Source organism: Bombus impatiens, unplaced genomic scaffold, assembly GCF_000188095.3.
Source record: "Bombus impatiens unplaced genomic scaffold, BIMP_2.2 scf_0582, whole genome shotgun sequence".
In the NCBI taxonomy this organism is placed as follows: domain Eukaryota; kingdom Metazoa; phylum Arthropoda; class Insecta; order Hymenoptera; family Apidae; genus Bombus; species Bombus impatiens.
Genome location: NT_177001.1, coordinates 885,751 through 901,995, shown reverse-complemented (window position 1 = coordinate 901,995; position 16,245 = coordinate 885,751). Strand labels below are relative to the sequence as shown.

General features: G+C 28.3%; 6 protein-coding genes across 10 annotated transcripts; 3 read left to right on the top strand and 3 right to left on the bottom strand.

Moving 5' to 3' along the window:
- Nucleotides 1-205: 205 nt before the first annotated feature.
- Nucleotides 206-994, bottom strand: LOC100748301 (39S ribosomal protein L33, mitochondrial). Its single transcript, XM_003491571.3, has 3 exons — nucleotides 833-994; nucleotides 469-572; nucleotides 206-367 (listed from the first exon to the last, which is right to left on the bottom strand). Exons 1-3 carry the CDS (start codon nucleotides 871-873, stop codon nucleotides 318-320), a joined length of 195 nt encoding a protein of 64 aa, XP_003491619.1. The 5' UTR covers nucleotides 874-994; the 3' UTR covers nucleotides 206-317.
- A 197-nt stretch (nucleotides 995-1,191) lies between these two features.
- LOC100748058 (DNA replication factor Cdt1) lies at nucleotides 1,192-4,314 on the bottom strand. Its single transcript, XM_003491569.4, has 6 exons — nucleotides 3,385-4,314; nucleotides 3,053-3,305; nucleotides 2,631-2,967; nucleotides 2,342-2,524; nucleotides 2,023-2,267; nucleotides 1,192-1,949 (listed from the first exon to the last, which is right to left on the bottom strand). Exons 1-6 carry the CDS (start codon nucleotides 4,134-4,136, stop codon nucleotides 1,581-1,583), a joined length of 2,139 nt encoding a protein of 712 aa, XP_003491617.1. The 5' UTR covers nucleotides 4,137-4,314; the 3' UTR covers nucleotides 1,192-1,580.
- Nucleotides 4,315-4,751: 437 nt separating this feature from the next.
- Nucleotides 4,752-6,335, top strand: LOC100747417 (mpv17-like protein 2). The gene is made up of 3 exons (XM_003491650.4): nucleotides 4,752-5,126; nucleotides 5,281-5,442; nucleotides 5,534-6,335. The coding sequence occupies exons 2-3, from the start codon at nucleotides 5,284-5,286 to the stop codon at nucleotides 5,963-5,965; spliced, it is 591 nt and encodes a 196-aa protein (XP_003491698.2). The 5' UTR covers nucleotides 4,752-5,126; nucleotides 5,281-5,283; the 3' UTR covers nucleotides 5,966-6,335.
- Nucleotides 6,212-10,834, bottom strand: LOC100747938 (N-acetylneuraminate 9-O-acetyltransferase). Of its 5 annotated transcripts, none has more exons than XM_024369599.2 (12): nucleotides 10,699-10,834; nucleotides 9,395-9,538; nucleotides 9,213-9,309; nucleotides 8,889-9,147; nucleotides 8,540-8,797; nucleotides 8,233-8,468; nucleotides 7,949-8,170; nucleotides 7,553-7,874; nucleotides 7,240-7,479; nucleotides 6,875-7,165; nucleotides 6,584-6,802; nucleotides 6,212-6,477 (listed from the first exon to the last, which is right to left on the bottom strand). In XM_024369599.2, exons 2-12 carry the CDS (start codon nucleotides 9,507-9,509, stop codon nucleotides 6,352-6,354), a joined length of 2,385 nt encoding a protein of 794 aa, XP_024225367.1. In that variant the 5' UTR covers nucleotides 9,510-9,538; nucleotides 10,699-10,834; the 3' UTR covers nucleotides 6,212-6,351. The 5 variants fall into 5 exon arrangements, with proteins under 5 accessions (XP_024225367.1, XP_003491616.1, XP_012244303.1 ...); XM_003491568.4 differs by having other exon boundaries at nucleotides 10,649-10,786; XM_012388880.3 differs by lacking the exon at nucleotides 10,699-10,834 and adding an exon at nucleotides 9,962-10,094.
- On the top strand, nucleotides 10,690-12,994 carry LOC100743714 (ubiquitin-conjugating enzyme E2 W). Its single transcript, XM_003491706.4, has 4 exons — nucleotides 10,690-10,944; nucleotides 11,583-11,933; nucleotides 12,002-12,077; nucleotides 12,219-12,994. The coding sequence occupies exons 1-4, from the start codon at nucleotides 10,903-10,905 to the stop codon at nucleotides 12,230-12,232; spliced, it is 483 nt and encodes a 160-aa protein (XP_003491754.1). The 5' UTR covers nucleotides 10,690-10,902; the 3' UTR covers nucleotides 12,233-12,994.
- A 320-nt stretch (nucleotides 12,995-13,314) lies between these two features.
- LOC100743475 (putative inositol monophosphatase 3) lies at nucleotides 13,315-15,456 on the top strand. The gene is made up of 5 exons (XM_012388884.3): nucleotides 13,315-13,861; nucleotides 14,019-14,267; nucleotides 14,349-14,509; nucleotides 14,571-14,688; nucleotides 14,772-15,456. Exons 1-5 carry the CDS (start codon nucleotides 13,603-13,605, stop codon nucleotides 15,011-15,013), a joined length of 1,029 nt encoding a protein of 342 aa, XP_012244307.1. The 5' UTR covers nucleotides 13,315-13,602; the 3' UTR covers nucleotides 15,014-15,456.
- The last annotated feature ends 789 nt before the right edge of the window (nucleotides 15,457-16,245 follow it).

The following is a 16,245-nucleotide window of genomic DNA, read 5'->3' as shown; positions in this document are numbered from 1 at the left end:
CTTATTCATTACTTCTTCTAATAAATAAACCTACAGAATTAAGGTACCTGTTTCTTAGGAATGGAATACTAATTGGATATCTATTAACGAAATTGAGAAATTTATGAAAATTGGAGTTGATCAATTTGACTTCTGAAAGGCTTATATAGAAAAGTATACTGTTTTCAAGAATTTGATTAAACAAAATAATAAACTAGTCACATTCTTGATTAATTGAATATTATTTTATTTATCCTATACAATAATATTTGTAAAATTTAGTTTACAAGTGTTGATTGAATAAGTTATAATAGTGGAATCATTTCATAAGTTAATATTTATAAACTCTTAATTTTCTTCAATTCCCTATAGAGGACACGTTCTCGAACTGGAAATATATAATTTTTCAATATAATTTGAAACTGTGCACAACTGTATACATACTACATAAATGTATGTAATAATTATGGGATACTAAAGTAAACTTACCATAAGGATCAAACCACACTCCTTCTAATTTATCTGCTAACCTATCTCGAATTCTTATATACTTGTGACCACTTGCTACACTTTCTACGAGTACTAAAATATGTCTATAAATGAAAATTACACGATATTAAGCAACTATTTACAATTTGATCATTTAATGTAAACATAACATAAATTTGTATACATACATACATTTGTCGTGTGTATAAAAATGAATATTTTTTATTATGAATAGCTTTTTTACATGTAAAATGTTGTAATAATGTTAATCAAGGAGGTAATCTCTTAAAACAAGATATTCTATATAGAAACTAACCTAATCTCTACTTACAATTAAATTATATTTTGATTTACACATACTCACTTGCTTTTAACTTTTTTTAACAATACATTGGTTAAAAACATGATTTTTAGTTGTATGTATATATTTAAATATGTATACAAGATTTAATGTATATCACTGAAATATTTTTACGATTGTGTATAAATCAACAAGGTAATAAAATAGGTTAGGATGAACTAAAAACCTAGTCAAATTTAATCTATTTTACCATTGATTAAATATGTAGGAAAAATATTCAATGTATCGGCTGTAGATAAACGAATTTTTACTGATATGACTTTTGACATTGAATAAACAATCATACAAAGATGTTTAAAATTTCGATTTTTATTGTCTATATAATAGATGATTTATATATAAAAGAGCAAAAAATCAAATAATTTTTCATCAAAAGTATTTAATATTTGACTGCATCGCATATGTTGTGTGTATATTTGTATAAATATTTGGCAGTGAATTAAACTTCTAGTCTAATAGTAAACTTCTAAATTGAAAAAAATGTAGTATGTGTGTATGCATATAATTATTATATAGAAAATTGTATTATCGTTATATAATACTAAACATTTTTTTTTCAAGCAAGAAAGAACTTGATTTATTTTTTTAATCATAACCGAACTACTTCTTGAAATAGAATTCTTTAAATACATGAACATAGTGCAATATATAGCAAATATGTACTTTACAAAATACAAATAAAATTGTTAGAATTGAAAACCATATACATAATTTAATTTGAAACAAAAAGAAGATCAATAATAATGTAAAGTCATGATGACTTTACTTTGTCATTAGCCATAATTTCTAATCTTTTTATTACTTTTGTAAGATCGATTTCCTTTTGCAACTTCAAATAATCCACTTTTCGAACATTATGTATGCTAGACCATGTGGGTAGCAGTTTACACAATAAACGTAGATGGTCCTCTAGTTCAGCAGGAGATAATTTAGCTCTAAACGAGTTCTCTAATTTGGTAATTACAAATTCTAATGTTAAAACTCCCTTTTTTTCAGCTACGAAAATATTACGCAGAACTTTCACTAATTCGGGTAATCTTGAATACATTATAGCCTCTTTTTCTGCATTTGGTGGACGCGTCATAGCCTCCAATGCTTTAGCAGCTTGTTTAGCACGAACCTAATGTATAACAAAATTTTCGTCATTAAAGTATGAACAAAACATAATGAAAAATAAAAATGAAAACATTTACTTTCTCAAGAAGAGCCTTTGGTATGCCTTTCAGTGCACTAGTAAGATGAAGATTCTTATTTACAGTAGGTGTGGCAGGTGGAGTATCCACAACTGTAATATTAACCTTTTGTACACCACCCTCGGTTTGGGTGCTTACTTCATCTTTTTTTGGAGAAACAGTCTTTGAAGTCATCTTTGCTTCTGCTAATCGCTGCAATGCTTTCTCCATGCGAGTACCGCAATTGAATAATGATTTTGCTTTATCTAAAAAAAACCATAAAAAATTAGTTTAAAATTTAAAGTATATCAAGTAAAGAGGTACATGCTTTTGTTCTTACCAAGAACATCTTTTGCACTTGTCATTCTTTCTACATTAGGTGGTTGTGGCAATTCAGCCTGTTCAATTACTTTACAAGTTTCAATATCAAAATCAGGATGCCAACGCAGAATCTTTTCCTTCGAGATGTGCATTGGTGTCTCCAAATTAAGTAAGAATTTCTCATGCTCGTCTTTTACTTTATCTGCACTCCAAATATAAAGAAACGAAAGAAAGTTAAACGAAGAAAAGAAAAGAAAATTAAGATATTTATAACAAATCTGTCAACAATTTTTATACGAAACCAGTACCAAGCAAGATATTGTAAAATTTCCTTCGTCTGTCAAGTAATACTCGCGGTCCCATACTAGCTTCAGATGCTGTTTTCAAAACATCATCTGCATCTGGAGTATTTCTTCCATCTTTTTCTTCAACAATAGGTGTAAGAAGCAATTCATATTTATCCTGTTTAGACGAAGAACCAAATGCACGATGCTTCTCCTGGCTGTAAATGTAAGCATCCGGAAAAATGGTTTTCATTTGCGCTAGATGTTCCAACGTGAAATTTTTACGCAATAACTCTTGAACTGCAGGCTTTAGCTTCTTGAAAGTTATTGTTTCTTTACGATTGAACAGCATTGCAGAAACCTGTAAAATTGATAATGCAGTATGTAATTACAAATATATATAAAAGACACATATAAAACTAGTTTTTATATCAGAAATAACATACTGTATCTACGCATCTGAATGCCTCTGCCAAAAATCTATAATGATATGGCAATGGCAAACCAGGAGTGCCACTTTCAGCAATTGATAAATACTGCTGATACGCTGGTGCTTTTATTGGGCTACCTTTCACAGGGCTTGGGGTTGATTCTTTAGGTTCAAATAAAATTCTACGTTGAGGACTGACATTCATTAGTTGTTTATCCTTCAAAGGACTCAGTAACATTTTACTTGGAGATTTATAAGCCTTTTGTGGGCTGTAAATAACAACATGAATATTATAAAAACATTTAAATCAAATTATATAACAGAATAGAAATTTCACAAATATCTTACCTAACAGGTATTTCAAGTTGGATCTTCTCAAATTTCTGTATTTGTGGTTTCTTATCATTTTTATGCAATTGGTCTAGCCTTTGTTCATAATTTTTTAACCGAGCAAGAGAAGTTTTCAATTCCGAAAATTTGAAAGATTTAGTAATTTGGTTTTTTATATCATTTAAAGACTGCTCTTGCTTTGCTGGTTTATCCATGGTTGAGCTTTTCTTCGGCGTTGTACAATTAGTTAATGAACTCTCACCAGAATCGTTGTCCTTTTTAGGTGTTCCTGGAAGTTTCTTTCTTGGGCTCAGTGCACCTTTCTTCTCAAAGAGCACTTTCTTTATATCCAAGTCTTCTGTGATCTTTTGGAAGCTTTCTCTGATATCCACTTGGCCTTCTTCACTAGATGATTTCCGTGTACGTGTAACTCGTGCACGAACATTATGTTTTGACGTTTTTTGAGCACTTGATTTAGGAGAATCAAACTGAATGTTCCTTACAACTGTATTAGGTTTTAACGTATGATCGGTCGCTAATTCTTTATCAGGTACCGCAACAATCTTCGGACTTACTTCCATTATTTTTTCTTCTTGAATTGGAGTCAATGTTTCCGATGACTCCAAATTACCTTCTTTAGTTGGACTCTGACTACTCACAACTCTCGATTCTTCCCGATCAAGAAGCAAAACTTTAGCCTTGTTTCGTAAATCGTCAGTTGCTTGTCGTTTACGTGTATTAAAATACGCCGTTACTGACGGCTGAGACATCTTTTTTATATACGAATATATATATGCTGTGTATATACCAGAAGAAATCCGTTAAAATGTTCAAAATTCTGACTGAAATACTTACGGATTTCCAATCGCCGTAGTCATCCACACCGATAGCAGTGCGCGCATGAAATCCCGCCCGTTTTGTCAGTTTAGGCGCCAAGCGATAAATTGTTATCTCTATCATTAGCGCACGAAATTTAAATGTTACGCTCATTTCTGGTAAGCAAAAATTGATATATTGTTTCAAAATATAATATTTAATAAATGAAATATTCTTTATTATTATAATTTTCGTACATTTTGGAAATACTTGTACTTCATTACCAAATTACAAAAAAAATATTGCAAACAATTTAATAAGTAAATACTTAAAATGTATGTAACAGTACTTTGAACGACCCTATTAAGTGACTCTATTAATGACTAAATATTGTGGTGAATCATCGGATCGTAAATAGAGATATAGATAAATGAATGCAATCTCACGTAACAAGATAAGTAAGCTAAAATAATAGAGAATCAAAAATCAAATAACTTATAAAAGAATGTAAAAGTTTCCCAAAAAGATTAATTGATCTTTAACAATATTCATGGTTTTAATTTTCCTTAATATAAATTTGCTTTTTGATATACAATTTTGCATCTTTATATACAAAATAAGCATAATCTCAGTTATTTAGGTATATGCATAAGTTCATATAAACACGGTATTCAAATTTCTAAATATTCTACATCTAGATAAATAATTCTCAATAATTATAATATAATTCTCAATAATATAATAATAATTCTCAAAAATAATTTGAATCTAAATGCTGTGGACATAAGTTAAAGTGAAATTATCATATTAAAATACCTAATCTAACTTTTACTAATTTTATGAAACGTGTAGGACAATATTTGGTGAAAAAGATTTGTCCATTATAAATATTAACAAAAATAACTGTCAATGTTAAACAGTGTATCGAATGTTTATTTCTACTTGTGAGTTTATTAACTATTACTTTAATAATTTGCAATATTTGTTTTAATTAAAGAAAATTTTATTCATAAATGCAACAGATTATAAACTAACCTGTTATATTTAACCTCAAAATTATAGCTATTAAGAGAATTATTTCATTTTTTTCTTTTGTAGATTATGAGAATGACCAGAAATCTAATTTTTATTTTGAACAAAGTACCTGTAATTAAAGAAAAGTTATTTTCTCAAAAATATTTGCTTTATACAAATGTAACAATATCTATTTCTCTTTCTGCCTTGGGAGATGTATTAGAACAACATTATGAAATATTGAAGGTACTTATTTCAAATTTTTATTCCAATGCAGTATTTCTTTTTATTTTAATCTACAATTGAAGTATATATGTTATAATTTGTGCTATTATAGAATGAGTGGGATAAATGGAGTTTAAATAGAACTCGAAACATGGCATTATCTGGCATGTCTATTGGTATAGTATGTCATTATTGGTATAAATATCTAGATAATAGATTGCCAGGTCGTACAATTAATATTGTTTTGAAAAAGGTTGTTATAGATCAATTAGTGTGTTCTCCACTTTGCATCACAATGTTTTTTTTAACATTAGCTATTTTAGAAAAAAGTACTTGGACAGAATTAAAAGATGAAATTATTAAGAAAGCACATAAATTGTACATAGCAGAATGGGTTATTTGGCCACCAGCCCAAATTTTTAATTTTTATTTTCTGCCAAATAGATATAGAGTACTTTATGATAATACTATATCTCTAGGCTATGATGTGTATACTAGTCACGTGAAACATGATAATTTAATACACAATGCAAGAAATAATTAGCATTAATAAATTTTTAATATAGACAAATTATCTAAGTAAATATATAAGTAATACATAATGATGTTATTTAAAAAAAATAATAAATAACTACAAGTTATAAATTGTATATGTTCTATTTATCAATCTAAAAGATGAAAATATATACATATAAATAATGTATAAATATTTTAGAAACAGAAACATTCTTGTGTTTTGACTTATTTATTTTCCTCTTTATAAAAACTAATAAAATAAGAAAAAAATAAATAAATACCAATTTCTTTAAATATTCTTCTCTTTCACAAAGCTTTCATGATAAAATGTTATGAACTTACACAGTTACTACATAGTTATATTTACATGTACATAAAATGTCTTTCATACAGTGAATCGTATAAAAATGCCTTTCAGAACATTCCATCATGAATACCAATAGGTACAAGCACCGCAATAAATAATAACAAGTTACGAGCCACCAGTCTCCAATCATTTGGTACTGCATATGGTGCTAGTACCTGGGTTAATCTATGTATCTGTCAAAGTAAATGAAATATTTATGATACATTTTAGACTCTATAAAGATCAACATATAACACTGAACATAATCAATTCCAAATATAAAAATAATTAAATACTTACTTCATGACTTGCACATATAAAGATGAATGATGTGACTAACAGATTTAATACTGGAAACCTAGGCAATAAAACTAATACGCCATGTGAATCTGCTGCCAACCAAATGTGACCTTGTGCGACTAGAGTTTCTAAGCTAATGCGACCTAAACCAGCCAAAAGAGCTGAGTGTTTGCCGCGTAATGCTAATGATGCATTTCTAAGCGCTATATATCCTATAATCTGTAATTAAAAGTTGAAATTTAATCGTTTGAAAATAAATTTTGGAAATATTATATATGTATAGATAATTACTGGTATAAACGCAATATATGAGTGAATTTCTTCACATTCAGATACTGAATGACACAATATCGTAAAAGTAGTATAAGCGGTTAGAGAAATTAACGCTAGCAAGGAAGATAATGCAGTTCCTGGAATGTGATCTATCCTTTGCAAAACTACAAGACCTGCCCCAAAAGTTACACCCCAAGCCACACTATATCTATCCACCCTCCAACGTGACCACCATTCCCGTATATCGTCATCAGTTGTAACAAATAATGCTTTCCAAGGCCTTGTTACAAATACTTTTTCAAAGAATACCTATTAAACGATCATACATTGTACATTTTTATTATAATATATATCTTATATGTAGATAATTTATAAATTGATACCTCTGACATGTACAGTATTGTAATCATTGATACAAGACCTAAAAGTTTCAATGTGAGATAAAGCAAAGCTCTGGGTCCATATTCGTTCAAATTACCAGAATATATTCTTGGTGGTAGCCATGCTAAGAAATAAATGACTAAAAACCAAAATGAAACTAATGGAACAAAATGGTAAAACTGATATGGCCTATTCATACAAAGGCATAGAGACACTGTTAAGAAGTTTAGTCTAAACATTACCTGAAAAATAACAAATAGATATATCTAACACGTCATTCATATGCATGATAATTAATATTTTAATAATACATACTTGTGCAAATCTCACTAAAGAAACATCGCCTGTTTGCCAAAAATAACAAAAATGTCCATATCCAGAAAGAAATAAATAAGCAGAATTAATTAATCTTAGGTACATATAAATGGGCAAAACGTTCTTAGCCCCAGTAACATGATAGATTAACACTACAGCTTGCATTAATCCTCTCCACTCATCTGTTTGTTCTCGATTTAAAGTTCTTGGTCCTCTTTCTCTATCTTCAGTAAAAAATAAACCAAGTGCCAATATATATCCAAGTGGTAACCAAAAACTAAATTCACTGTAGTATTTATTCTCCTTCATGAAGAAATTTGTTCTAAATACGAATAAAAATTCATTATTAATAGCAATTATTAATAATATCAGATGGAAAAAGGTACTTTCATGTACCTATCGCATAAATAAAAGTAATATAAGATGATTGACAAAAGAGCCAATGATGTCATTAATGTATAAAAATCTTGTACTTTGGGTTGTTCGATCTGTGTAGTTTCAGAATTATTTGCTTCTTCAGTATTCTCCACCTCAACAGTGGCAACATGTGAGTAAGAAATTTCGGTTCGATATTGACAAAATTTTCTATACACCCACATTCCACCACCAATTACTATACTGTAACGAATTGTTACTTACTATTTACTTAACGTATAATATAACTATGTAAAAACGATTACCATAAAGCAAGTGCAGATAAGCTTAATAGCTGTAATGTTGTAGCTGGTTCTGGGTAACTGCAACAACTACCATCATCAAAATTCATATGATCATTGCAGTAAGTATTCAACAATATTTGAACCTTGTGTCTTAAAGACAAAGGACTCGCTAAATATCCATCTGGACTTTGTTCTAACACACCTGCACCAACAAGTTTACTGCTTTCCCATATATGAGCCTCACTATGAGATAGTATCTGTGTGTAATCAATATGTAAACAAACTTTTTTTAAAGTAATTATCTATAAATTAACTAAATAAAAATTACCTTTATTGCTGCTTTATTACATAAATTAATCTGCCTGTTATCTATGCCTGATAATTGAGCTGGCAGTCTTTCTTTTAATACAGGATCTTGTAGCATCCATAAATATTTTGTATTTTTTTTAACTAAGAAGTCTACCGGTTGTACAAGTCTCACTAATCCCATGCTATACTCAGAATACAATTGAGCATCACTATTATTATTAGCAAGAATTGTTGTTGCTCCACAGCCTGAAATAATTAAGCTAGGTGCATCAGTTTTCTGAAAAGTAACAATTATTAGCATCCCATTATTAAATATGTATATAATTTAAGTTGAATTGAAAATATTTATATTCAAAATGGATAATTACCATCCAGCTCCTAAGGTCTCCTATCATAAAATTATCCAATTGAGACCTCCATAAAAATTGTACATTTAATCTAAGTTGTGCATCATTAAAATTTAAATCAGAATTGTCTGGTAATTCTGTTAAATCTGACACTTTCCCATCAACTATAAATTGTGATATGAAAGATCTATACAGTTGTCTGACTCTAATATCTCCAATAAATGCAAAATGGTTACGGTGGCCCATGAAAGCTAGATATCTTAAACATCTGCGACTGTCTCTATATGAAGAAAGAATATTTCTAGAAAATATAACACCATCTATAAATTTTATTTAAATTCTTACGTTTGTGTATAGTAATGCATCATACAGCCATACGGTTGCCATTCTTTATCTCCTTTATACCTTCCTTCTGTTAATAACCACTTACAAGAATCACTACCTACATAACATTCATAAGATTTATGCTACTAATGCAAAGTAATATAGCAGCATAAAAAAGATTGAAGAAATGTAAATATTTTTACCATATATAAGGTGCATTAATCCATGATAGAGAATAAAACACAAGACAAGTGCAGTAGCTAACTTTTTAGCACTTGCCACAGTAATTAAACTAATAAAGTGTTCTGCTGAAGTCATTAATAATTTATATTTTGATTACATTGACACTGGAACAAAAAGATTGTCTTTATAATAAATTTTATAAGAATAGTGGTATAATATTTCTATTGCATTAAAATGTTTCAAAACTAATAAAATTGATTATTGATATATATGCATTCAACCAATACAAACATAATTATATAAACATAATTATCTACATATAGGTATAACTCATAAATTCTCTTAAGAATTATTGCATCATAATTGAAATAATTTAATGGATGGATTTAACCATCTCATTACAACTTATAACACAATCGTAAATTTTATTAAATTTATTTTATTAATTGATAAAATTAATAATACAATGAATCGTGTATTTATTTCATTGACAATGATTTCAAACAATTTATAAGTCCAACGTTCCCGGTCATTTCTATACCGTGTCATACCATGCAAATAAACAGAATGCAATATTTACAATATACCTAGAATCGATTGATTAAAACTACGGTATCTACGACTTAATCTCTAAACAAAACAAAAAAAATATTAACTGTTATATACGTCCTTTTTTACCTTCTACAATATTTATTTTATTTTTTATTTTTTTACAAAACCAGAAAAAAGACCAGGAGAAACGGAATCAGAAATTAAAAAAAAGGAAATTAAAAGTACATATTTCCCTACTCAGTCTTTATTATACATGTCACAGTCTTTTTTTTTATAGAAATAATTGTTTGTGTATAGTAAAAATTTATAATTTATATTAAATTATAAGACTTCACATGAGAAGAATTGATTTTTATAGGAATCAAAATTACAAAACTTTAATAAAATATTTATCTAATCAAATATCTAACCAATATTTACCAATTATTTGTAGACAAAATATTTATAAAGATATTAAGTTAGAAGACTTTAAATGAAAAGAATTGATTTTTTGTTTATTTTAGAGTCAAGGTTACAAAATTACATATTATGCCTTAATCTACTTTAATCAAGTATGTACTTTAACCAATATTTAACAATTATTTACATAGAAAAACTTGACAAACATAATAAATTATAAAACATCAAACGAAAATAATTGGTTTATAGTTTATTTGATCTTAATATGAACGAAGTTGTGAAATTGTTGTGTTCTAATCTACTTTGATCAAATATTTACTAACCATGGATATAGGTATAACAACAATCGTATATTATGTACTCGCCTTAGTACCTCTTGGGAATGCCTGTTAAATTTAACTGATTTACGTCGATCCCCACTACGCGTTTTCTGACTGCCGTGCTAACCGCTATTTTTTAACGCATAATGGCGTAATACTAAATTTGATAGAAAAAAATGCGATGCGCTCTGGCCGCGGCAACTTTACATTTTTCGATCGAGAAATAAACAAAGCAAAGTAATTCATGTTATGTTGCAATGAGCGATAAATCGACAATGGCGGCAATGTCCCCGTCGAAGGTAAGTTAGTAGGAAAATTTCTTTAATACATATTGGGCCTCTGTGCATCTTTATATTTTCACACAACACAATATTTAATTAAATTATTCGATTCTCAGTGCATTTTTACAAATTTGAAAAACTGTCGCCTTACATATATGTTATTATAGGGAGAATCCATTCGCATATTATTCATCAAACTCGGATGACGTTTTGTGTCAAATTAGACGCGCTAGTTCCTACCACTCTATCTCTATCGAGAGTTTTTTCCGTTTTTTAATGCTTTTTTATAAATAATAGGAATCTTAATTTTTATTATGCTTCCGAAAAATGATTCAGTATGTTATTCATTATATATTGATGTCAATTGGTTTTCAATATATATAATAATTTAAAAATCTCATGAGTTGTGCATGTAAAATAATTGAAATAAAATATTTATGGTCAGAATATGAAAATTATATTAGCATTTCTGAAACATTCATTTGAATGTGATTATTGAATGCTTAGAACTATAAAAATTTTGAACTATGATTAATAAATTTGAAGCAATTCTATTGAATTATAGGAGTTACATGTGTTTATCTATTTTTACTATATAGTTATATAAAGTTTGGATAGTTCTACATGTTATCAGTTCTATGTGTATATCATTTCAGCGGAGGTTACAAAAGGAGTTAACATCTTTAATACGCGAACCTCCACCAGGTGTACATGTAGATGAAGATCTCACTAGTCAAAATTTAACACAATGGATTGTTCACATGGAAGGTGCAAAGGGTACCTTATATGAAGGCGAACAATTTCAACTGCAATTTAGATTCAGTTCTAAATATCCTTTTGATTCGCCAGAAGTGACTTTCATAGGTGGAAATATACCGATACATCCACATATTTACAGCAATGGTCATATCTGTTTATCGATTTTAACTGAAGATTGGTCTCCAGCTTTGAGTGTGCAAAGTATTTGTTTAAGTATTGTATCGATGTTGAGCAGTTGTAAAGAAAAGGTAAGAAAGAAAATTTTTTATATAAACCTACTAAAAAGATACTTAGTGATAACTATTTTTTACTGCAGAAGAGGCCACCTGATAATTCCTTTTATGTAAAAACATGCAGTAAAAATCCAAAGAAGACAAAGTGGTGGTATCATGGTAAGCATCATATTATATAACATATAATTGATACATTATTGTTGTACAAAGTTTTTTTAAGATAAGATATAACGTTTTTTGATTATTTAATAAATATTTGTTACAAAAATCATGTAGCATTTTCTATTATGTTTTAAACAGATGACAATGTGTAACAGCAACTGCAAAAGTTATTAACAACTTGTCAATGTGCAGTTATTGCTGGACCAAGTGGAATGACATTTTTGTGTCTTAAGATAATTATTAAAGTTTCATAGATGAAATTGCTGAAGTAATTTTATCACATATTTAAAGAATTAGGTGCATAAGTTAGAAAACAAAAAAAAAGCAAAGGCTGCATATTACTTATTATAATAAAGAAGTGATGTAAAATGTGTGAGTTATCAAATTATAAATTATTATGATGTTATTATAAATGATACATATTATCCTGCAGTTGAATAGGAAAAGTATAAGTTACAAAATACAAAAATGCAGCCAAGAGAAGTGCACACACAATACTGACAAGCAATGAAATTTCATTATTTGCGTAGGAAGTGCACTATAAGATGGTATCAAATTAATATATTACAGTAATCATTATTAAGATAGTATTCTTAAAAATATAGAATGTTATCACGCTTGTTATCCTTTTTATTTAATATTTCATCTGTTACTGTGTTATCAGTTTAAGTAAAAAAATGTATACGCAATTATTTTACCTGAATATTACGGTGTGCAATCTAAATTAATTATAAGCATAAATATATACAATCTGATTGTATAGTATTACTTAATTCTACATAATTTTTAAAGGCAATCAGGATGCTATTCACTATTTCACTATTTTTTAAATTGAAATATGTTAAGTTGCACGTAATTTCTCTAGAATTCTGACATGTATTATTATTAATCAATAAAACTCAACCTTTTATAGAGTAATGTAAGAAATTATGTCGATTTCTTATTATTGATACTACTAGAAATGCTTCAGGGGTCTGAATAATATTTGACTAGTACCGTTTCAATATTTTATAATGCTATAAGTTTAAAATAATATATATGATACAAAGAGTTTGTATTTGATAATTAATATGATACATTTCAAAATAAATTACTTAATTCAATGATACATTCATTGTAATTTAATTCGCATTAACTTCTCTATAATTTAATACGAAAATTAACGAAATTAAACTTACCTACGTAAATTATATTATGCTAGTAGGTTTGATTAAATTTACAATACATTCAACTAACCTAATATAACCTTACTAATATATGAAGTCACCATGCAGTGCATTTTAAAAAAATTAAAAAGTAAATAAATATTTACAAAATATATGATAAAATATTAAAATTAAAGGAAGCACGTATGTCTTTCAAGTTTTATATTAATCATCCACATAAACATAAAGATCTAATGTTACTGGGAATTTCAAATAAAATAAAAATGGCCGCGTATGGGACAATTACAATGTCTCACTGTATTAAATAAATCGAAGTCACGCGTGTACGTTAATTTAATAGGAGGGAGAAATATATTATGCATATCAGAATGAGTATTCGAACGAGGAAAACTATTATCTGTGGGATCATTGTATTATTAAGTCTGTTATACTTGTATACGAACCGGACTTTGTATACAAATGAACAAAAGTATACAAATGTACAGAACAAGAACATTTCTTTAAAATTACTTCTTGTTGCCGCTATAAGAGCGGCAGAAATTGGTGGTTATGAAGTGATAGCAGTTCATAACCAAGCTAAATTTGAAATACAAAGTAAAGGGAAAACGAAAGAGGGTAATTAAGTAATCTGTATTATTTATGTTGCATTTATATGTATAAATGATGTAGAACATTATTAGATACAGATATATTACAAAGTTCATGTTATAGAATAAAAAATATGATACATAACAACATACATAATCGCATAAGTAATTTTTAATTTTGATAGGTATAAATGATCCAGTAACAGAAGCAGACTATAGATCGCATTGTGCAATGTATCATTCTTTGCGTGAAGCATTTCCAAGTATAACAGTAATATCAGAGGAAACATCAAAGGATTGTGATAAAGTTACTGTGTCAAATATAAAAGATAATATTAATACTTTAAATGAGTATGATATTAAGGATGAAATTATAAATACGAATGACATTACAGTATGGATTGACCCTCTTGATGCAACAAAAGAATTTACAGGTTCCAATAAAAATTATATGTTTTTATATAATTATATAACCAATTAGTTATTCTTCTATTAATATGTTATTTGTAATTTAGAGAATTTGCTGCAATATGTTACAACCATGGTTTGTGTTGCTATTAAAGGAAAACCTGTAATAGGTGTTATATTTAAACCATTTGAAACAAAACAAAATTCTAGTTTGTTTTGGTCATGGACTAATCACGCAATTTCAAGAAATTTACAAGTACTGCTTAAGGTAACATACACAAAAAATATCAATAACACGTCCTATAAATTCTTTCTTTTTAATAAACCAGTTAGAAGATGAGAGAACACCAATATTGATTGTATCACAATCACATGCAGGCCAAATTCACAATGTTACTAAGATTGCATTTGGTAAAGATGTAAAAATTATTTCTGCAGCAGGTGCAGGTAATTGTACTGATTTTATTGTTTAGATTAATCTCTGCTCTATTGTTATGAATCAGTAAATTTATTATATTATCTATGATTAGGTTACAAATTTCTAGAGGTTGTAAGTGGAAATGTAACTGCATATGTTCACATGACTGCAATAAAAAAGTGGGACATTTGTGCTGGAACTGCAATTCTTACTGCACTTGGTGGAACAGTTACTCAATTGTTTGATCAACAGTTAATAAGCTTTGGTCCAAATGATTCCAAAGTACTTACATGGGGCCTTTTGGCTACCATGAGTAATCATGCTTGGTATTTAGATAAATTTTCAAATATTTAACATAAATATTAAATCTCCGAATTTTATTACCAACTTTCAAGTCATACTTCCTGTTAAAGACTCTTTTCTAAAGATCACAAATATGCTAAAGACTGGATACCAGAGTTCAATTTATCCTAAGCAAATATTTTGTTTAAAACATTTATTTAAAAGTTCCATATTTAATATTCTTTTGGAATACTTCCAAGTGAGCATGTTCTATACAATAATTTTACATTGTAAAAAATTAATATTGTACTATTTATTGTTGTCACAATATTTTATATATTTTATAGTTGTTCATTGATAGACTAATTTTAGATAAATTCTGTGATACTTTCAACAAGTTTTATCTGTTCATTTTATTTAAAAAAAAAGAAACAATAAATGTTTTTCTACGATACATCTTGTATAGCAATATTTTGTTACTGTTAAGACGAATAAGATACAATGAACTTTAAGAACAAATGAACACACTAAAAAGAAATGAAAATGTATATAAACTAAAAGCAGAAGATTTTGATCTGATTTTCCCAATTTTTCCCAATCCTACAGTAATAATTCTGCAAATGCTCTTCACAATATTTCAATTAAAGAGCATTCGCAGAATCATTGCTGTACAATTGTGAAAAATTGGGACTACAGTGTCCGAAATCGAACCCGTGTCCTTGGCATTTGTGCCGATTACGTTAAGGTATGTGTCGAGTTTCTTCTGATAGTTGTTCCCGAGAGTATTCTTAAATTGTGTATCCATATAAGAGCAAATTCGCAAATTTTTATTCTCAGATAGACAATAAGAAACTTGCTGAGAACTTATTATCCCATAGAACTCACAGAACCTTGTTCACTGAAAATTGATCTGTGCCTACACTTTACAATTTCTTACAGTCTCTTTTAAGCTACGAATGAAGTGAGACTGTGATTAGGGATATATAAAAATTTAGGTCTTTGATTATTGTCTACAATATTCCTGAAAAAAGGAAAGAATAACGTAGAAAGAAAAGTTGTTAGATCAAGCCATAGATTCACTATAGACTGTAAACAGATACAATGAAACATTTTCATCACTTACAGGGAATATTAGATTAAAAGTGCTCAGCAGTTTCGTAATTTTGTATGAATGAATGTAGTTCAATGTAATTAGATTAATTGGTTTTACTTACAATAACCATCAATGCATATGTAGCATTTACTGCATGAGCTGGAATTAAAAATTTCAAAAATCCAAAATAAGGCTAATTTGATGTTCTTAT